Source organism: Monopterus albus, unplaced genomic scaffold, assembly GCF_001952655.1.
Source record: "Monopterus albus unplaced genomic scaffold, M_albus_1.0 scaffold124.1, whole genome shotgun sequence".
Taxonomy (NCBI): Eukaryota; Metazoa; Chordata; class Actinopteri; order Synbranchiformes; family Synbranchidae; genus Monopterus; species Monopterus albus.
This window is the reverse complement of record NW_018128004.1, coordinates 1388380-1410867: the sequence shown is the minus strand read 5'-3', so window position 1 is coordinate 1410867 and position 22488 is coordinate 1388380. Positions and strand designations below refer to the sequence as shown.

At 41.4% G+C, this 22488-nt stretch overlaps 1 protein-coding gene across 3 annotated transcripts in view; it reads right to left on the bottom strand.

The window, feature by feature from the left end:
- LOC109967042 (autism susceptibility gene 2 protein-like) overlaps positions 1 to 22488 on the bottom strand; it is a 193193-nt gene that overhangs the window by 7429 nt on the left and 163276 nt on the right. The window contains exons 4-5 of one of the 3 annotated variants that reach the window (XM_020612366.1): positions 16573 to 16674; positions 5995 to 6329 (exon numbers count right to left, since the gene is read on the bottom strand). In XM_020612366.1, coding sequence (XP_020468022.1) covers positions 6177 to 6329; positions 16573 to 16674 — 255 coding nt within the window. In that variant the 3' untranslated portion in view covers positions 5995 to 6176. Of the gene's footprint in view, positions 1 to 5994; positions 6330 to 12712; positions 12985 to 16572; positions 16675 to 22488 lie in introns of those variants that run through there. The other 2 variants (XM_020612367.1, XM_020612365.1) reach the window with 2 other exon arrangements.

Genomic DNA, 22488 nt, shown 5'->3' with positions numbered 1-22488 from the left:
ATCCTACTGCTGACTCTGGACAGATGTGGCAAGGCCTGCAGCACATCACAGACTACAGGACCACCACCAGCATTATCAGCTCCACAGACAGCCTGTCGGATGACCTCAACACCTTCTACACCCGCTTTGAGACCTCCAGCCACAGCACAGAGAGGAAGACCCCCGCAAAGCAGCAGGACCAGACAACATCCCTGGGAGGGCTCTCAGGGCATGTGCCAGTGAGCTGACTGATGTTCTCACCACCATCTGACCTGATTAGGTCCCATACATCCCTTTTTATTTGCTTATAGTTTTATATTGACTTATACAATTGTGTGTTATGTAAATAATGTGTGTTTTAAGCCGAGAGCTGCTGGAAAAAAATTTGTTGTGCTATGCATAATGACAAAAAAATATTCTTGACTTGACTTGCTGAACCTATCAGTAAAATGTTCATAAACAATGCATTTGTGTTCTACCAGAAATATTTTACTTCTTACTTTACTTCTTTACAGATATATGAATATTTGAACATGTGAGCCATGGTATGCAACCCCTTGTGCTCTGGGTAAAAAATACTATCTAAAGAAAAAAGATACAAGAAATTATTTTTTCAGGCTCAAACTCAAAGGCCTTGGCTCATTTTGTGTGAAGAACATATATCAGAGCACATTTTCAATGGGTGCACACTGCAACCACCCCCCCACGCATTTACATTACACAGAGGGTGTTCTGGTATTATTTACCCAGGGACAATGAAGTGGTGGTTGCAATCATTGCTCTTACATTCCACTGTCTCCACAGCTTAGCATTTGTATTGTGACCACAACAGTCTTGAATAGTTCAACAATTTACATCTGTTGATTAGTTTAACATAAAAGTATTTGATTTTATGACCCTCATGCTTTGAGAGAGTGACGGTCAGAAGGTGTGAAGAAATGGCTCCACTTCAAAAATGTACATCTCTGTGCTCTCCCTGAAAGTCAACACCTTGTCAGCCACCACTGTCCTTCACATTTCACAACCTATAGTGACTTTGAAGAAGAGGCTGACATTGATTATCATCCGGCTACACCTTCTGTGCAACAACCATCTGTAGCGCCTGAGATAAGTGTGTGATGCTGTTGCAGTATACTAAATGTGAGACACTCCTGCTTTGGGAGAGAGAGAAACTAGGTGCTAAGTATAATTTCTTTTCTTTTCATTATTCTAGGTTGCAGCCAGCACCAGGCAACAGAAGCGCTGTGGAGTGTGAAGGACAGAAAAACACAATATACATGCATCAAGTGCAAGACATACATATGCAACACACACTCAAGAAGACTCTGCTCGTCTCTGAGTCAGTATGGTAAAAATTACCGGGTACAACAGTAGGAAAGCTGCCTCCATTCTCAAGGACCCCACCCACCCCCAGCACAGACTGTTTATACCCCTACCCTCCGGTCGGAGGCTCAGAAGTGTGAAATGCAGGACCTCTAGACTGAAAAACCATTTCTCAACATTTTGTACATGCATAATTGCACACTCACTGCTGAGTATTTACACTCCACGGCTCCCACGTAGCATATATTCTCTCTGCATCATATTGTGTTCTTGTTGTAGTTTTATTTGCTCCCTCTCTTGCTGCTTTAAAGTGCCTTAGATATGTGATTTTACTGCCTATTTAGATTTGTGTTATTGCTCATCTACTTTATATTTCACCTGTATTTTGTGGCATTCATGTAGACGGCAAAGTAAGAATTTCATTGTACAGGGAAACATGTTTCCTAACTGTGCATATGACAAACACTTTGACCTCTCACCAATCCCTTGAAAAAGCTATGGTAAGAAAAAGCATGATACATGGCTTACCTAACAGTGATATTCTGCACTGGTGTAACACAGGGTTTCTTTAACTTACAGCAATATTACACTATCTAACAAGTTACTGACTCACTGAATGGACAGCAGCAAACATGTGCTTGATAATTCAGCAATAAAGACACTAGCAATACACCATCACAGACTCAGTCTAATTATACTCTTGACTCTAAACTGAAGGTATGACAAGAATATTATGGTCTGCTGCTGTGAAGTAAATTAACTTGGAGAGCTAGCAAAATGTCCTTTATTTAGGACAAAGTACATCAAGCATTTTGGGCAAACCAAGTGATGCATGCCTTCTAGAAATTGGAATGGAAATGTCCCAGGATGGTGCTAAAAGCTGCACATCAATTACCTGAAGCACTGAAGCCTGTCTGTCCTATCTACATTTGAGTTCTGCCTATAAGGAACCAAAATGTTAGCCAGGTATCCAGGCATCATTGCTCAAGAAAGAGCATTTCAAAGGGGGGGATAAGGTATACTTTCCTTGGGCACTGCTTTCATAGATTCATGGAAGTATTTGTAAAGCTGGCAGTGATCTGCAGTAAACAGCCTTGTGAGGCTTAGCAAGCAGCCTGTGTTAGAGTAAGCCATGTTTATTATCAAGCACAATCCTGAGTCTCATCAATGCTTAGTGAAAGGCATGGATGAATAAATGCATATTGTTTAGCTTAGAGGTAGCCAGAACTAGAGCCATGAAAGACAAAAAACTAAACAAAACAAACAAAAAAAATAATTTAAAGCAGATGGTAAAATCCAATAAGAAAAGCTAGGGGAGCAGACAGAGAAACAGAACTACAGAATAGAGGACAAAGTGTGTAGATGCATGAAAATGAAAAGGAAAACTCAATCACACTGCCTGCCTTTTTACTCCTGTTTTTCAAAAAGCTGTAAAGCTAACAGGGAGAGGGAGAGAAACACAAAGGCATGTGTTCTCATTTTCTGTCTGAGAGCCCCACCAGGACCACTGAAACTTTCTTGATTTCCCCAGTCCAATTATATTTCTGCGCTCAATCCTTCCAGAATAGCAACATCACACCAAGGGACGCTGTCTGCCTAAGCGCAGCGTGCCTAATGGAGTCCCAGAAGTTGACTCCATTTCATTGCTCCTAACTAATGGGCTGTGATATTTTCCCAAACTGACTGCAGCTCTGCCCCCAAGAAGCTAATCTAGTCAGTGCTGTGCCGGACCCAGCCCAGCAACATGGCAGCCCACCACCTCTCTTCCTAACAACCCCCTCCAATCCTACCCACTACTGCTGCTGTCTGTGTGCAATCCGCCGACACCCTCTCCTCCCTTCCCAACGCTCATTAGTGCTTTCTAGCTGAGAGCTGATTGTCAGAGGGCCCCTGTCATGCCAGCCCTCCCCATGCAGACAGCCTGCTGTGGTGAATTTAAGAGGACTTTAATGTAACTGGGCTGAGAGGAGCAGCGGCCAGGGACAGGTGGAAGGAGGGGGCAGTATTGGATGTAGAATCACAGGGCCACAGCTGAGGACAGACTACCTATTGCTCTCCAATGGATAGTCATGCCCAGAACATGAGCCTGAGAAGAAATAGCCAACCATAAATTCAGCAGAATGGGTCCCTCTCCAGCTATATTGTGGGCACAGAACAGTCCTCCAGATGGCGAAGGGACACACCAGTGGTGCAATACAATCATTGGCATGGCAGAAATATCAGGAATAAATATGAATAACGTTATATCATATAAGACTCAGCCAGCAAAGGCCTTTTCCATCAAACATCCATTTTGAAGGCACATTTTAAAATGAATCCATTCTTTCCATATTGTTATTGTTAGGTAAGTGGTAGTGTCTGTCATCAATTTCTTATTACTATGAAAAGAGAATAAAGTTAGACTTTTTAATTTTTGTGGTTTATGTCTAGAAATAGCCATAGTCTAGAAGTATTCATAGATTAAAGTGTTTTATTAAAGATGTTACAGTCAAGAAAGTGTAATTAAATAAAGGAACATGAATGAGAACAAGATAAAACATAATTTTACATTAAGAAAAAAAAAATCCATTTAATGGAGGTCTTTTTAACATCTGAATCTCATTCTGGTAAATGCAACTCCATTTCAAGAAGTGCAGGTAGAGAGCACAACTGTGTGCTTTTATGGCACACACAGAGGTTAATGATTTTCATAATTACACCTCCAAACGTCAAACATGAGTTTTTCTCCCTAATTGACAAGAGAATTAATAGTTGACTATATTAGCTGTGCAGAGTTGTTCTTAACCACTGTTAATGTTTAAAAGTGCCTTTCATTTGTTATACAAAAAAGCAATTACACAGTTTTTTGTCCTCTCTACTACCTTTTAGCCAGTGTAATCTGCTGTGTAGATTCACCAAGAATAAGAGGTAAAACTGTAATTATGCACATTATTCACCTTCCTAAGTGCAGCACTTGAACACAAAATGCTAAGATGCCTAAATGCACTACCAGGTTGTCCTCATACAAACTGCAGGTCAGGCTCCAACTGGCACAGAGAGCTAATGGCAGTGAGTGGTGTTCCTAACACGTGCTTTGGCTCTTTCAGGGACACACGGGAGTTAAGTGCCGTGCTCCCTACTGCTGATTATCACACCTTCGCCAGCCTGCCAGGTCTCCCTGCTTTCCATGCATTGATCTCATTTGGCCAGGAGATAAGGCAGTAATTGGATGAGGGCTTGGAATCAGATGGCCCTGCCTGGCTTGGCTAATTCCACTCTTCCTGGGCCATCTGGGCCTGGGGCCAAAGGGGCAGACCAAAGCTAATCCTATCCAATCCCCTGTACTGTGTGGCCCTGGGCTACCCTCTGACCTCTCACCATGACCCAAACACAGCTGATATGACTCCCTTTTAACAGGTCAGAGCCAGTCTAATTAGTTTATGGGAGAATTTACATGCATGCCCTGTGCTGCTGGCATACAGAGATGTACTTTTGAAGACAAAGGTAGACGTGCATGCACGAAAAAAAGACTGCATGCAAGACTGCTGTAGGTTGAGTTTCTGAGTGAAAAATGTATTGTTAAACCACAGTAGTATGCCCAAAACTCAGGTAATGGATATTATACAATGACTCTTCAGCACTATAAGCTTACTCATTCTCACAAATATTACAAAAACGTCATGTCTCCAAACTGAGAAATTATTTTGCCATTTATTTTTTAATGAGCACTATTCATGGCAGATGGAAGACATTATGGAGACAAACCTTTTTTATGTGAGATATCACCTTATTAGGGTGGAAATTTTGCTCTTGAGGGCACAGGTCTGACAGCAGGGTCAATTGATACGCATGCACAATGCAAAGTGGGGTGAATCTGCAATAGCACAAAGAATTTGTCAGCAAAAACCCCAAGTGCTATTTCATCCCTGCTTCACTGAGCCTCCTCCTGTCCCATTTAAGATGGTCACCAAATTAGTCTTCATCTTTTCTATTTACACATTATGTTGTCAGAAAGGGGATTTGACTGTATCGAACACGTCTCTCTCACAGGGCTCAGTGCACCTCATCAGGAAGGAATACAGCAGAGGGGGCGCACGCCTCTTGGGAAACACTAATCTTCTTATTGCGTCTATTTCTTCAATTCCAGTGTCAATATCAACTATAATCACAATGGGCCATGTGACACTTTACTGTAGTTTATGTGCTGGCTGACAGTGGATGACAGAAAGTAGACATAATCACGAGGAATACATCACTGCTGTCATCAGTTTTGTAGCAGATTAACCATGACTTATAACGCACCACATAAATAACTTCAAGAGATAGCCAACATTTATAGAAACACATTCATTAATCAGACATTATCACGGAAGTCAACAGCTGCACTTTGCAGAAGTAGAAGTAATACCCCAATAATGGCCTGAATGTCACTTTGAAATCAGATAACACTTAACCCAGATGACACAGCATGACCAGGTATCCAAGTGCATGTACAGGGTTATAAGAAAGACAAAGATATCAAATGCTCACATGCATGTGACAAGTTAAGAAACTTGGCACCATAAACAAAGAAGAGTGGATTGTGACATCATTACCTTTGGCCAAACCCGGCTCCATAACGAACAAGAACAACACAAAACACAGTGGAACAATACTGTCAAAAGATATACTTCAACTGATACCTTGTGCCAATCTCTGCTAAAATCCATGGTGTACTTGATTTGTTATTATTGAAGTGGAAGTAATAATACTGCATGATGTGCCTGTTGTCACAGTCTCCAGGTTACACAAAGGGAGGTGACAATCTCAAAAGACAGAATTGATTTTTTCATTTCAATTCACAGCCAAGCTTTTTCTTGGCGTGAATTTTAAAGAGTAGCATCAGCTGGTTGTTCTTAACATAGACAGTTAAAAAAAAAAAACAGAGAACTGAAAATCTGGTGTAAATGGGACAGTAACAGACAACTGAAGGCGAAACAAGGCCAACATTTGTGTGTCATGGAGACAACAGTAGAATGGCCATCATGTGGATTCCTGGGGCTTGACATCTAGATTGCAGATGGATAAGTGCACGTTAAAATAATATCCCGCAGACCAAAAAATCATTTCTCATAGCTGTCTCTATTTACTGAAAGGCTGCTCGTCTCCCACTGGGGCAGAAACAAATGAAAATGTTATTTCTCTACTCATGAACTCCTACCTAGTCTGGTTTTTCACTGCTGGCAATTTCATTTCTCTTCCAAATTTGACTTAAGCCCATGACTTGAGGGAAATAATGTCTCTGGAATAATCTTCTGCAACTCGTATTCCAGGGGCACTATCCGTCTTTCTTGATATATCTTTGTCTGTCTGTCCCTCTATCTACAGCATCTCCTTATTTATTTATTTATTTATTGTCGGCACTGTTGCTTTGTCGTTCAAGGGAAATTGTGCTGGCTTCTGTAATAGAAGTGATGTGACATTCAGTGCCTCACAGTAATCCTGTCAGATGCTCAGGCCTTGAATAAGACAAAACATGCCCTTCTCCAACACAAGGGGAAAAGAATGGCATTGATGCACAGTGTTGTAAAGTGTAGCCTGTCAAAAAGAAGAATACAGGCTCAATTCAAAGCACATGCAAAACATAATATTAGCAGAATGTTCTCAGTGCGGCACCACTATGCTGAAACACAGATTCTACGCTTATCATCATGTTTACAGAATTTTTATGGTCTTTCCCATTTTTCATTGTGCACAAAGCACAACACAAAGGTGAAAGCAGTGGTTAAAGAATATTAGCATGTCAGCCAATTTTAAAATGACAATTTAGTGTGCACGCAACTACAAACTGTGATTTCAACTGGCAAAGTGTCTTGACAATACTCCCATACAGTTTTACCAGCCTCCATTTAAGTTTATCACTAAAATACATGGTGGGTTCATTTTAGCACATGACAATCAAGGACTGAAAATCAGGGCAGCAGTGTGTAGTTTTATGATTGATTTAATCAGGACACAGTTTGCACAATATAGGTAAAATGAACATCTTCCTATTTTCTTTTTGTTTTCTAAAGGTTCTCAGTAAAGCCAATACCCACATTGCAGTGTTATCAGTGGTTATCAGCACTTGAAAAGGTTACATGCTTTTGACACCGCACCTTATTTCCAACAAGGATTATTAACATGTTTTCTCATTCTTCCTTTCAACCAGATGTTGTCTCGGCGGTATTAGTTGCTCTGCCCATATTAGTCATTACAGCAACTTCAGCTGATCATGAAGAAGCACACATACAGTAGCGTATGCAATGTAATATGCATGCAGAGAAAGTCACTGAGTACTATACAATACTTTAACAATTCACAATAAGTGCAGCTTAATGACTCTGAAGCATTTTACAGTGCAAAGATGATGAAACACTTCAACTTTTAGGCTGTATTTTCACAGTAATGGATTTCTGTTTTTGTAGCACTTCAGATCATTTCATACAGTATCTGCCTACCTGTATTACATCTTAAATGGTTTATTTATTAATACAAACTGGATTATCATTATCAATTTGTGACATTTTTGGAAACTGTCTACAGACAACTCACGAACTGTCACCTTAACAAAGCTAATGCGATGAATGGTGAAGTGTGTGGCCTGATCACACACATTTCTACATTACAAAAGGGATATTGTTTATGGAGAGCAGCAGGGCTGGGATTCTCGACTGATGTGTTTCAGCCTATATAGGAATGACACTTTGGACTGGGTTCTTGAACCAGCAGGCCTTCCTCTATAATCTCGCTCCCGTCAAACAAACCTAACAAGCCTGAACACAACACACAGGCATAAAACTCAACCCTCCCACACAGCTCCTATACCCTGCAGCTAAAATCTCTGGTACAGAAATACACACACTGGGGATTCACATACATAAAACTCACTCCTATACCCTGCAGCTAAAATCTCTGATACAGAAATACACACACTGGGGATTGACATACATAAAACTCACACTCATGAACACAAACATATGCACCTTAGAGAGATTTAGCATCATCATGTGGCTTGAATATTATGCTATAAAGAATTATAAAACTCTGCTCCAAGTCAAACAGAAAAAACAGACAGAGGAAAAGATTGAGAGATATTTACATCATTTCTTTGTTTATCGTGGCTGTGATAAGCCGGGAGAGAGGGTGAGGATGATTTGTTGGCTCAGGAGAGGTAAGTGATATGTAGCAGTGAATGGCCAATAATCATATTTATGACGGGGAGATGGTTCTGGGCACCTGGTGTGTCTGATTGTGTTTTCTCTGGCTCCCAGCTTGGGCCTGAGTACACCCCTACCAGGCCATTGTGATTGAAGTATGCACTCTAGCTCAGCTTCTCCTTTGGGCGTAAAAAGGTGCATTTAATATCGCTTGTGTGCTTTTGCTTGTTCGTGTTTATGTGCGTGTTAGCCAGTGTGTACCCATAAAGAGGAATGTCACTCGATGAAGACCTCCCATCACAAAAGAAAGCACCACTTTCCCTTTATCCTTCATGCAGCCAGTTCCCACATTGCTCTCATTGCTATGGCAACCGCCGTTCTCTCCTTGGGCTCTGCATGCATCCAATCAGAGTGAGACCTTTGTAGAGATTCCTCCGGGCTCCACTTATTCAACTTACTCTATCGGAACAGCCTCCACACTGAAAAGGCTGGAACAAAGAGAGGAGAGACTCCCTTGCCAAGGCCTGGTATGACATCAAAAAGTGGGGCTACAGGGTCAAGTTACAGAGAATGCGGAAGTAATATGTAGCCAAGAGCTGCAAAAACAAAAACAAGGTGGCAGCTCATGGCCATGGCCAGCATCAACAGAAATGATGTGGAGTAGGATTTCATACTGGAAGCCTTAGAGTCTAAATACTTGGCAAGTATCATATAGCTCTGGTGCTGGTCTAAGCTTAATAAGTCAAAATGAATTCCGGCTGAGCCTATTTATGTCATTCCTGAAAACATATGGATAAGATTCAGGCGCTCAATACTCTCAACCTTCAACAATGACATTCAACACCACTTCTCCACTCCATTAATCTTCCATGAGAATAGATTTATCATCCACAGCACCAAGGGACTGCATTCACTCAGCATTAGCCAGGATCTACCACACCATCCTCGCTCTGTATCAGTTTCAACAATTAAAAAGTCTTATTTTTCTGGGTACACAGCAGCATAACTACAGTAAAGATCAAAATTCACCTTTGATTCCTCATTTAGTTTTGTGTTGAAGGTCGCTGGGTGTGGTAAATATTTATCAAAGATAAATTAGGGCTGCTCCGAGATCACTGCACACCATCACACTGTCCTTCCCCCATTCTAATCATATTGTATATCTGCAGAGAAGATATAGCCAAATCTGAGTTGAACAGTTGTGAACTAAGGCAGGAGGGCAGGCATGCCCCCAGCACTTCCAGAAACGAGCCATCTAGTGGGACCTCTGACAGGCCCCTGACGGACATTAGGTTGCTGGGGTACTGTCAGGGTGATGGAAGCGCAACATAATCTTGCCCGACTACCATGTCACAAAGTGTTCCTGACAACCCAACTGCAGGAGATGAAAGAGAAAATGAGAAAGAGAAATAAAAGAGAGGGCGAGGGCTTGATTTGAAGTGCCAGAGGTGGTAATAAGCATGTCTGGCCACTTCCTGGGAAAAGCCTCATTCATCAGGTTGATTCAGAGTCAAAGATATAGGTGACTGAAGTGATCTTGTGTCTGGATCCTCTTGACAACCTGGCTCTGCAGTCAGTGACAGAACTTGGCAAAATGAATGACAAAAATAAGGTGGAAAGCTTACATTATGGACATGATCTCTTCAGTGGCACACAGGTTTTATGAAAAATTTAGGAAGTAAAACTGTGTTCTACAATCCATTCCAGGTGCTCAGTGTGAACTGACAGAAACTACAGATAACCTGAATCAAAAAGTGAGTCATTCTGTCAAACCTTGTGCTTTATTTCATATGTAACTACACACGTGGATGATCTTGAGATATTAGTGGTGAAAATACACAACTTTTGTAGTTTGATCTCTCAAGACCTCTCAAGCTGGCCTATTCATTGTTTAGTGTTAAATTACAAAACTGGCATAACTATGCCTTTCTCTATACGATACAGTATTTTCGTTGGGTAACCACTTCACTGCCAGTTTTCATTCTGTCCCTCTTACGTACATCTGGATAATGATTGAAATACTATATCTGTATTTCTATTGTCTTTAGTCTCTCAGTCTGTGCTGACAGGTGACTTACTAACTCACTGCTGAAAAGCCATTAAACTGTCAAAAACGCCATCACATAATCCCTGCACTGCATCTGCTGCTGATTTCACACTGTCGCCACACACACACACACACACACACAGGGGCCTCTGCAGAGTATGATCCCATGATAACGAGCTAATTATAGGTACAACATTCTTGCTTCCATATCTAAATGCTTGTCACTAATAGGGAACATTTCAAACTATTGAGAGGCAGAGAGAGAAAGAGACAGATAATTGATGCAAGCAATTACAAGTTCTGTGTCGGAGCAAATTGGCCAGCATATCTGGACATGTAGGGGGACTGTGACCTCATTTACATCAGAGTGTCAGGAAATAATTGGAGAATGTACTGAGGAGGTGGAATGGGCATAGTGTAATGCCAACCAGCTCTGGTCACATCACATCGCAAAGACAGCAAAATTTACCTCAAACAACAATGTTACAGAAAAAACTGCACTCCAAGGTTAAGGACAAAATATTAAACTCAATCATAATAGCGATCTTTGCAACCGCAAACATATGTTATGTAATTAATCTCTCTACAAAAGCTGTAATTTGAGTATTTGAATTGGTTGCACCACATGCATATAGGATCGTGAATCGGCTGTCATGTTTTCATCAGAAAGCCAGTGATAATCGAGTTCATTTTTACTAGTCATAGGAGAAATTTTAGCTGTCTTTGGGCTGAAACTGCTTCAAAAACACGGGAAGGCAAGATGCTTCCAGATGTTTCATTACAAAACAACTTTAAAATACCTCATTGCAAAAATACTTTGTGTGAGAGGAGCCAGAACACACATGAATTTCACCATCCCAAAACTTTCACATTTTCAATTCAGTCAGAAAAACTAGCATCCAAACTTGTCTAAAGCAAAGTGCTAGTATCAATAACAGTGCTACAACACATATACCCGGGGCAACACACAAATCATTACCCTATGTTAAAGCAGGGTATTCCAGGAAAATGTTGTCCGAAGGCATCGGAGAGCTGATTTGACAGGCAGAGTTTACTCTGAAAAACAGCTAAAGCTGGACACAACTGGATGCTTTGGCTTACTATAAAAATGGCCACTGAAATATAGGGGTGCATTCATTATAGTCTGCCACTTGTGCCTCTCATCTGGCTGGCTAACAGTGACGGCAAGCTCTGACCCAGGCTCTGGAGCTTCTCTCTACTGCACCCGCCTCTCATCAAGCGCCTTGGGTGGAAAAAGGCAGTAACATGCTGTTTACTCGCAATCCCAGGCCCGTAATTGCCAATTTATTTGATAGGCAGCCGGGTAATGATGGCATTTCACCCCTTGCCGCAGAGACTAAACGGGAGTGATTCATCCCAAGCTCCCTGCCCTCCCTGATCCAGCAGACTCCCTCTGCTCAGGACTGCTGCCTGCCTGAATGCCTGCCACCCAGACTGAAGGGGTGGAGTGTGATGGGGGATGTAAGGGGTGGCTGCCATGTCGGCTTCAAACAAACCCAAAAGGGAACCCAGTGCTTCAGAGCAAATGCAGCTAAGCCTGCCAATTTAGCTGGGGTTTGGGGTTGAGGCAAAGCCGCACAGCCGAGCTGATGTGCCATTTGTAGGCCTTAATGAGCTGGCAAGCTGGAGTGAGGAGGGAAGGAGAGCGGGAGAGAGGAGGCTGCCAGGCTTGACCTCCTCTGGCCTCTATCCCCATGTCAGCCAGTGCCAGGTCAGCAAACTCAGTTCATGTGCTTCATCGAAGCATAGTTGCTCCGTGCGGGGAGGGGAGTGCTACAGCAAATACCATTAGCGAACTGTGGGTTTAATGAACAGTTCAGGTCAAAGCTTGCTCCTGTCTCCCACTGCTCCCTGGTACTAACAAGTGACTTAGATGCCTTCTCTTTATTTTTGCAGTTTGTGAGCGAGCATCTGAACTGCATGAGCAGTCCAGTTGTACTGTAACACCCAAAACAGTTTTAACATTTCAGCAGAACAAGAACATGGATGGTGATTGCAGAGCATCGCTTCCACACCTACCATCAACCGTAGCAATAGAATTTCACAGCATATTAACTGGATTTATAATAATAAAAAAACAAAACCCAAAGAATCTCGATGGAAAACAAAACTGTTTTTGTTCTTTTTATATTCTCTCCATTTTCTTTTCCTTCTTACATGCTGGGGAACAGAGCTCTGCTACAAGAGCTTGGATTTACACTACTTGCAACATGTGAAGTGAGTTTTTACAGCGAGGCTGGAGGGGACTTGTTCAGAAACCAGTGGGGACCAAAGATGAAGCCTGATGCAGCGTGACCATCTAAAGTGACACTGGAGTCTAAAAGTCTGTCTTCATGCTGCCCAGCTTTCAGCAGCTCTTGTGGAGACATGCTCAGTCTCCTGTGGGGTGTCTTGATCATATGAAGTGGGGCAACCCAGGACTGCTGCTCCTCCTATCCTCCAGAGTGAACTGAGCGGCTGAAATGACAGCTCAGGTGGAAGTGATTATAGAGAGTGTGGTGCATGCTTCCTAAGCATGTACCACCCAGTCAGGAAAGTATAGGGTTTCTGCTCTAACTGAATTTGAAATATAATTTAGTATTTGAGACAAATCAATACAATTATTCAAATAGTACTGTAATTTATATGTATTTACATTGTTCAAACAGAATAAGTTTACTGGAAGCAACATGGTAGTGTTTTATAGGTGCATGAAGTGACTGAACATTAACATGACCTACTGATGAAACTATTTCATTGTTATATAAGGACTCAAAGTGCTCATCATCACAGTATTGTGTTCTAAATGAAGGCAGATGGTTGGCCACTGCGGCTAGGTCAAACTACTGTATCTAATTAGGGCAAAGGATTATGAAATTTCACAGTGATTAAACAAATTACATAAAGCAGAGGCTTCTCCAAATTTTATTTGAATACCTGTAAATGAAGTATTTTTATTGGATTCTTGCTTGTCTTTTTAAGCTATATATACATACAGTGTATATATACACACACATATACAGTGCCTTGCGAAAGTATTCGGCCCCCTTGAACTTTGCGACCTTTTGCCACATTTCAGGCTTCAAACATAAAGATATAAAACTGTAATTTTTTGTGAAGAATCAACAACAAGTGGGACACAATCATGAAGTGGAACGAAATTTATTGGATATTTCAAACTTTTTTAACAAATAAAAAAACTGAAAAATTGGGCGTGCAAAATTATTCAACCCCCTTAAGTTAATACGTTGTAGCGCCACCTTTTGCTGCGATTACAGCTGTAAGTCACTTGGGGTATGTCTCTATCAGTTTTGCACATCGAGAGACTGAAATTTTTGCCCATGCCTCCTTGCAAAACAGCTCGAGCTCAGTGAGGTTGGATGGAGAGCGTTTGTGAACAGCAGTTGTCAGTTCTTTCCACAGATTCTCGATTGGATTCAGGTCTGGACTTTGACTTGGCCATTCTAACACCTAGATATGTTTATTTGTGAACCATTCCATTGTAGATTTTGCTTTATGTTTTGAATCATTGTCTTGTTGGAAGACAAATCTCCATCCCAGTCTCAGGTCTTTTGCAGACTCCATCAGGTTTCCTTCCAGAATGGTCCTGTATTTGGCTCCATCCATCTTCCCATCAATTTTAACCATCTTCCCTGTCCCTGCTGAAGAAAAGCAGGCCCAAACCATGATGCTGCCACCACCATGTTTGACAGTGGGGATGGTGTGTTCAGGGTGATGAGCTGTGTTGCTTTTACGCCAAACATAACGTTTTGCATTGTTGCCAAAAAGTTCGATTTTGGTTTCATCTGACCAGAGCACCTTCTTCCACATGTTTGGTGTGTCTCCCAGGTGGCTTGTGGCAAACTTTAAACGACACTTTTTATGGATATCTTTAAGAAATGGCTTTCTTCTTGCCACTCTTCCATAAAGGCCAGATTTGTGCAGTATACGACTGATTGTTGTCCTATGGACAGAGTCTCCCACCTCAGCTGTAGATCTCTGCAGTTCATCCAGAGTGATCATGGGCCTCTTGGCTGCATCTCTGATCAGTCTTCTCCTTGTATGAGCTGAAAGTTTAGAGGGACGGCCAGGTCTTGGTAGATTTGCAGTGGTCTGATACTCCTTCCATTTCAATATTATCGCTTGCACAGTGCTCCTTGGGATGTTTAAAGCTTGGGAAATCTTTTTGTATCCAAATCCGGCTTTAAACTTCTCCACAACAGTATCTCGGACCTGCCTGGTGTGTTCCTTGTTCTTCATGATGCTCTCTGCGCTTTAAACAGACCTCTGAGACTATCACAGTGCAGGTGCATTTATACGGAGACTTGATTACACACAGGTGGATTCTATTTATCATCATTAGTCATTTAGGTCAACATTGGATCATTCAGAGATCCTCACTGAACTTCTGGAGAGAGTTTGCTGCACTGAAAGTAAAGGGGCTGAATAATTTTGCACGCCCAATTATTCAGTTTTTTATTTGTTAAAAAAGTTTGAAATATCCAATAAATTTCATTCCACTTCATGATTGTGTCCCACTTGTTGTTGATTCTTCACAAAAAATTACAGTTTTATATCTTTATGTTTGAAGCCTGAAATGTGGCAAAAGGTCGCAAAGTTCAAGGGGGCCGAATACTTTCGCAAGGCACTGTAAAAATTACTGCAGGTAGTGCAATGTAGGCCTAACTTCACAAAGGTTTATTCAGCTACTGTACAATGCTGACAAAATACTAAAGTACAGCTAATGTTTGAAGCTTGAAATGTGGCAAAAGGTCGCAAAGTTCAAGGGGGCCGAATACTTTCGCAAGGCACTGTACATATATGGAGTAAAGTGCATCACTGCAAAATTTTGTAAAAAGTGAACAACTGAGGGATATTTTTTAGTTTTCTGCTCTGTCAGTGGGATAAAACTAAGTCTCCCCTCTCAGATGTTTAGCATGAACATTTACACAGTATTTTATAACAACAGGAAATAAATCAAATATTTTCATCATTCTCTATGACAGTTCAGCATTTTACTCATCTTTAGATTAGATGTGTTCAAACGTCCATTGCCTTGGCATACTGCTGCATAGTCATCGCAGTGCAACTGGACAGAATTCAGCAAGTATCATTTCAATTTCTGTTGTCAACATCAAATTACTTATTTCATTTCATGCCCAGTCAAACATCGCAAAGCTACATGCAGAATCAGTTTTGCTTCAGTGGTTTGGCCGCGTCTTTCTCAAAGGCTTGCTTCCCAACTGACAGCTTTAATTATGGCCAGATATCTGATTACTTGGTTGAAGATTCGCCGCAAATCAAAGAGCAGGGGTGGGTGTGTGGCAGCGAGGTCCCTTGAGTCTGCTTGCTTTACATCTTAGAATATTGTTACAGGGTGCGAGAGCACATAGCAGGTAATACTTGTGTTCGGGGCCTCCACAAGGAACAGGAGCAAGTAGTGTCTTTTTCTGAATCTGTCATAAAAACCATCGGAGGGATGGGGAGGTGTCAAGGGTGCATGTGCACCCACACATGTCTGTTTAACATACAAATGGTAGGCTACTCCTTGCCTAAAACACTCCAAGGGTGCATTTAGGATGGTTAGGATTTAGCACTAAGGGTTCTGCTGAGACTAAATTTTAGAGATTTAAGACCAAAAGAAATCCTGACAAAATTGATTTGATTAATAACTTACCTGTTGTCCACATGACATAGGTGCAAGGCCACACACACATACTATAATGACTCTTGAATTATGAAACTATAGTATGTATAACAGTGGTGCTGATAAGTAATGTTGTAATAAATAATTCTAGCCAATTACCATACTCGTAAATGAGTGAACCTTTAACCTTTCAGTTAAGTTGTTTAAAAATGAGGAATGTACATATTTTGGTCAGTCTCAAAGCAATACAAACTCTCACATTTGTACCAGCCAGAGAACTTTTCCCACTAAGGAGTACTTAACTAAATTTGTTAACTACAGTGGGACTACTATGGGAACCAGTGACCTAAGAGCTTACAACACTGTACAGTATGTTTAACTGTTAGAAAATACATTTTAGTAGATGCTAATGTACTCACATCTGTCAGCCTGTCTCTGGAGCTGCTCCTGAAGGAAGGCTTGGACTCTCCACTTACACTCTCGCTGTCACTTTCCTTACAGTTGTTCTGCCCTGGTTTCAACTACAAAACACAACACACATTGAGACCAAGAGTTAGCAATGTGAAGCAAAACTGTTAACACAGCAGTTCAGAGCTATACACGAATAACACTGGCTAGGGAAGGCATCCCACAGAAATTGGTTCATGAATATGTGAGAACTGGCAGGAGCTACAGTGCTGTCTGTGTAAATCTGTCATGTTTCTGAGCCTATTCAGCGCCCATCATTCTGCTTGCCAATGATAGACGCCATCTGATCTCACAGTATGAAACTCCTCTCAGCCCACGAAATAGAGAACAGGGACAAAGACCCCTCCAGAACCTTCAAATGGAGCCACTATCCTTTCCAAGCAGACACCACATGCTGAGGCAGCAGGAGCTCAGCAAGTGTCATCCTCTAGACACTGAGATGCAGCAAAATGACAAGAATAAAGAGGATGTGCCAATCTGTGAGCATCTGAGGCCCTTCAAAATCTGGAGAACAACAAAAGACACTGACGAGTGTGATGCTGAGTGAAAGGAGGCAGGGTGTGCATTCCCTGTTCAAGTCTGCATTTGATGTTCTCTGAAACTCCCAAGCTGCTTCTTCCAAATCAGACAAATGCTGCAGGTTTCATTTTACAGCACATACAAATCTGGCTTTATGGGACAGTGCAGCAAATGGCTGCTCTGACACTTAATAGGGAGAGCAGAGTGTGGCACTGTACATGTAAAGACCTTGGACTAAAATGCTGTGGCACTATCCTTTTCCCTTTTTCTGCTGCTCAGGAGAGAAGGGACAGAGTGACAGCATGTGTTTTTTCTACTTCTCACTTAATATTCACCTTTCAGGTATCAGCCATCATTTAATATGATGAAAGGGCACAAAGTAGGGAGATACCAGGAGAGCTGAGCAGATAATTAAAATATAAATGTTCCTTTTCCGTAGCCATTAGTGGTGTGAGACAAACACTCTTCCTTGTGAGAACTGCATGATAGGTGGAAGGCGAGTGGATCCACCAGAGTGCTGAACACGATAAGGGAGTCCAAGCACTGGGAATGCCTGATGAGCCTGTGAGTGTGCACATATGACAGTGTGTGTACATGCGCACGAATGTATTGCGCCTATGTGGTCAGACAAAGCTGAGAGAAGGTAGGGGAGAACACATAAGAACCAATGTGGCATGTGCACAAACACATGAAGACAAGTGCCCTGTGCTGTGATGCCACTAATTACCACAAACACATTCTATTCCCACAAAAACCTGGGTACATTTCCTCCCTTTCTTGTAAATGCAAGTTTGTCCGAAGGGAGTTTACATATTTTTAGACAGAAAAGGGGAATAATATCTCATCCATCCTGGCATGTGAACTGATCCTTGTAGAAGGAGCGCGGGATGCTGTTTACGCCTCGGTCTGCAGCTCCTTCATCAAAACATGTTCACCTATAATATTTATTAACCTGCCAGGGTCCCTGCTGACAACGCCGGACTGTGTACGCCAGGATACTCATTTATGAATGTGCACACAAAAATACAAAGACCTTACTGGAAGCTGCTGCTCTCTCTTGCATCAGATTTTCACAGCCCAGACTCAAACTCAAATATGGTAAACCTACAAAGAATATAATCAAGCAAATGTGGGGGAGATATAAAGATTTGTCTTTTATTAAGCAACGTGGTATCAAACTGACTGCAGCAGTGAAACCACATAATCACAGAGTCTGTATTCTGGCTTACCAATGGCAAAATACTCCATGAAATCAGACATCGCCCACAAATTTAACTGTGTAATGTCTGAAGAACATGTCTAATAAAGACGTTCCAATAAAGAGTGGCTCATCTTTCAGGGCTATTACATAGCTCGAGACCTGATTACACAGCTATTTGAAAATGTATCCCTCAGCTTGTTCCCTTTAATTTACCCCTGAGCTCCCTTAAATTACTTCAGAGAATTGTGGGGTGTTTTTCATCCTCTCTACACTTTCTGAGGTTCAGATGATGGATTCATTTCTTTTTATGATGTGATTAATAGACGTCTTAGAGAGACGGAGGGAACGCTAGTGGTCAGTATCATCAAAAAGTGAAGCTGAAATTTAATGGTCTGCTGTTGGATAATAAATCTAAATGAGAAGCCCATGTGTGTGGGTGCTGGGGCAGTCTCTGTAACCTCTGCTAATGGCACTGATCTGATCACTCCCACTTGTTAAAGAGTCTGAGTCATTCTCTAGATTTTTATTGCCTTTCAAACTTAGCTTCATGTTTATCTCCTATTGTAGTATTGAATACTAGTGCATCTCCCTGTATTCAACAGAGATCTAAGGCAGAGATAAGGTGTGTGTGTGTGTGTGTGTGTGTGTGTGTGTGTGTGTGTGTGTGTGTGTGTGTGTGTGTGTGCACGCAAATGCCCCAGACTCATGTCCAGTTTCGATGTAACATAGACATTAATTAAGATGCAGGTTGAGGCATACGAATGCACTTATTTAATGACCTTACTGTATCTGTGGAGCCTGCGTAAGAACTGGCCCTGCAGGAAGATAACAAACAGATGGTTTTAATATTCCAGAGGCTAATTTCACAACAATTAAAGACACAGCGAGACATTAACATCTAATGAAACATTTAAACTACTGGTAAGTGCATCTGACATTAATTTCCACACAGTGAGGTCTTGTTTGCCTGCAATCTGTTCTGTGTTAGGGGATAAAGTTTTTTTTTCCTCATCTTTCTTACCAGTCCAAATTTACTGAAGTAGAGAATCAGCAACTGTTTTCAATCAGCATGATGCTTTGGAAGAGCAGCCGAAACCTCAGCATGTAACAGTTGAGCCCACAAGTATGCAAAATCGTTTCACATTTGTTATAAATTATTCCTTTAAAAAACATAGAGTGTTGTGGTTCAGTTACTAGAAACTATTCAAACAGTTACCAGAACACTTTTAGTGTCTGTGGAGGTGAAGCAAACACTTTGAACCCTACTCATTGAATCTCTACTGTTTGTTAGTATGCTACCACTGTTACTAGTCAGTATTTAAATAAAGTTCAAGTCAAGAAATTTTAAAGTGAAACCTCTTTATATTTGGTCTTTTTACCATAGGTCAGTTTCAAAATATTAAACTGTAAACTCAAAAATATGATTGAGCACTAGATTTTGAGACAGCATGTTCTGCATGACAGAACTAATCTGTGCAGAGACAATACCACTGGACAAACAATCTGACAGATCTTTCAAATCATTTCACAGTTAAGACTTTCATGTGACTTTCACACTGAGGGGCTACCATTGAATGGATTTTTTGATAGTGTGTTAGAAGATCACCATTTCCTGACTGGCCTTAGCCGAAGATAGTTTCGTCTCATACAACCTATTGTACAGTATATTCACTCATACACACTGAGCTTGAAATTCAATTAGTCCTAATCTACTTTAGATGAGAAACAGCTAAAGAACCCTGCTTTTCAACATGTCTCTTTGCTGTAAGATCCTAATCTATTTATATTATTTTAGACTAGATTGTTAGGTTGATTAGATCTTGCTTTGTTCTTTGGATTATGAACTTACCTGCCTTTTTGGTTTACCTTCCTTGTGACTGGACCTGGATTTAGCCTTTGTGTTTTGTCCATCTGCTCTATTTGCTTCCCAACCTCCTGATTACAATCTAGGTACTCGGATGTGATATGCCTGTGCTTGCTGAATCTCTCTAGGTTTGCCTAAACTACTGACTAGTTTAGTGGATCACTCTCTGTCCCATATCCTGTCCCATATCCTGGGACAGAGAGGTGGAATGTTGATACTACCCACCAACTTCTCAACCACTACTGATGCTTCACTCCACTTCTTGTAGGAAAGGCACTGTTCTTGTCCTTGTTTAAACAGTTTCATTGCCATTCTGAAACTGAGTCCTTCTCAGTAAACATTACAGATCAGATCAAAATAAACAAACATCTTTCCAAATGGCCTCAGAGGAGCATTATTGGAGCCACCACATAAAATACAAAAGTTGCTCTTGAACATCTTCTATAGTTCACAAATACCTATCTTGAGCAGTCAACGGAAGTACAAGATGCCAGTGCTGCAGTGCAAAAAGCTCAAAAGGATTTCATTAAAAAAAGGCAAATATGAAATGTTTTACCCCGTTCAGGGACTAAGCGGTAGAAAATGAATGAATGAAATGTTTTCAGATCAGTATTATTGTTAGTGGCAGTAAAGGGGTTAATAGAACAAAAAATATACAAAGCATATACAATACATCCCCAGTTCAGAGTGAAAAATGATATCTAATTTACTGTTTCCCTTAAAAGGACACTAAAAACAGCTATTAAAAACATTGTCTTGAACATGCGAAGTCAATTATTTTCTCACTTACTGAGAAGTGCTCACCATTGCCATAGTGGAATTTTACAAGTGTATTGACCTATTCTCCAGGGCTGCACTACAGATTCAGTGCAATCAAGCACAAAAGTAGGCCTGCTAACATTTCTAACCACAAAGGTCTTTTAAAACAGAGCCAAGCCCACAACCAGCCTGCCCCAGCAACTCCACCCCCAACCCCCATCCTTCATCTCATAGAAAAAAAAAAGATGGAGAAAGAGCCAGGCTCAGTTTTCTGTACTAGCCTCAGTGGGATTCTGTAGCCATCAGCTCCTGGTTTCCCTTAGTTACGCACAACAGCAGCTGCGGCGCTCAGCGGTAATAAACCTGGAACACTTTAACAGCTTTTATTGTTCTTCTGCGGCTTTCAGAACAGCTAACCTGTCCTCTCAGGATCTGGCAAAGAGAATCCCACTAGGGCAACAATGAAAGAGGATCTCATTTACCTAAAAGCGCTTATAAATTTTTAATTTGCTTTAACAAGTAAATTAACAAGTCCCTCATTTGGGAAGTTTTATGGCTGCTTGCCACTGAGGGAGAACCATGAAAGTTTTATAGATAATCCACTACCTAGGCCGTGTTGCTGATAATAAATTGTCTATTTCCTGCGGCACTGTCAAATCCCCTTGGTTCTCACTGACTACACTTTGAATATCTTCTTTATGCTATCTTCAGAGGTCTATATACAAGGGCTATTAAAGTGTTGGGAGCTTCACGACTCAGCAGTTAAAATGAACAACTTGAAGACTTTCTGTCGACTATATATAGGAGCTCTTGTACAGCCTTAGGAGACACCATTTCCAAACATTAGACCACATTAAGCATCACTAATTATGTCCCTACCAGCCTTTACATCACATCAGCCTCACAGTGAGCCCATCTAGTAAAACCACCTTGGGCTGGTTGACAACAGCAGTTGAAAACTGCTAGGCCTGTTTAACTTTATCTGACAAGACTCTTATGTGCAGTTGATGATTCCTCGGTGCCTGTAAGAGGGGTCTGACAACAGGCCCGACGTCATCACTCTGTGTTGGCTATGTGGGTGAGCCCACCAGCATGTCTGGGCTCTGAGGCTCAGCTACTTTAACTACCTCAGACAGAAGCCCCGCCTGGCCCTCTCGTCACCCATAACCCCCTCTGCTGCCCTCACTCAAAGCCTGTCACTGAACATCAGCACTTGGCTTTCATTGCTACAGATTTGTTTGCTGTTAGCTCTGTGTGTGGCAAAGAGGTCACAGACAGACAAACAGTATGAAAAATAAGCCTTAATACTACTTTGATCCCTGCAGCTGCAGCATAAATGTTGTGTATTCTTTCATGGCCGTGACTAAACAATATATTTAAGTAAAATGTTGGCATGCTTATCCTAAAGCCCACTGTTTGGTTAAGAAGTCTCTCACAGTTAGCCAGTACAGTAGTTTTTATTAGTACCTACAGTAAGTGTGCAACTATGAAGAAGTCCATTTCCTTTCACTCCTTTAGCATCAG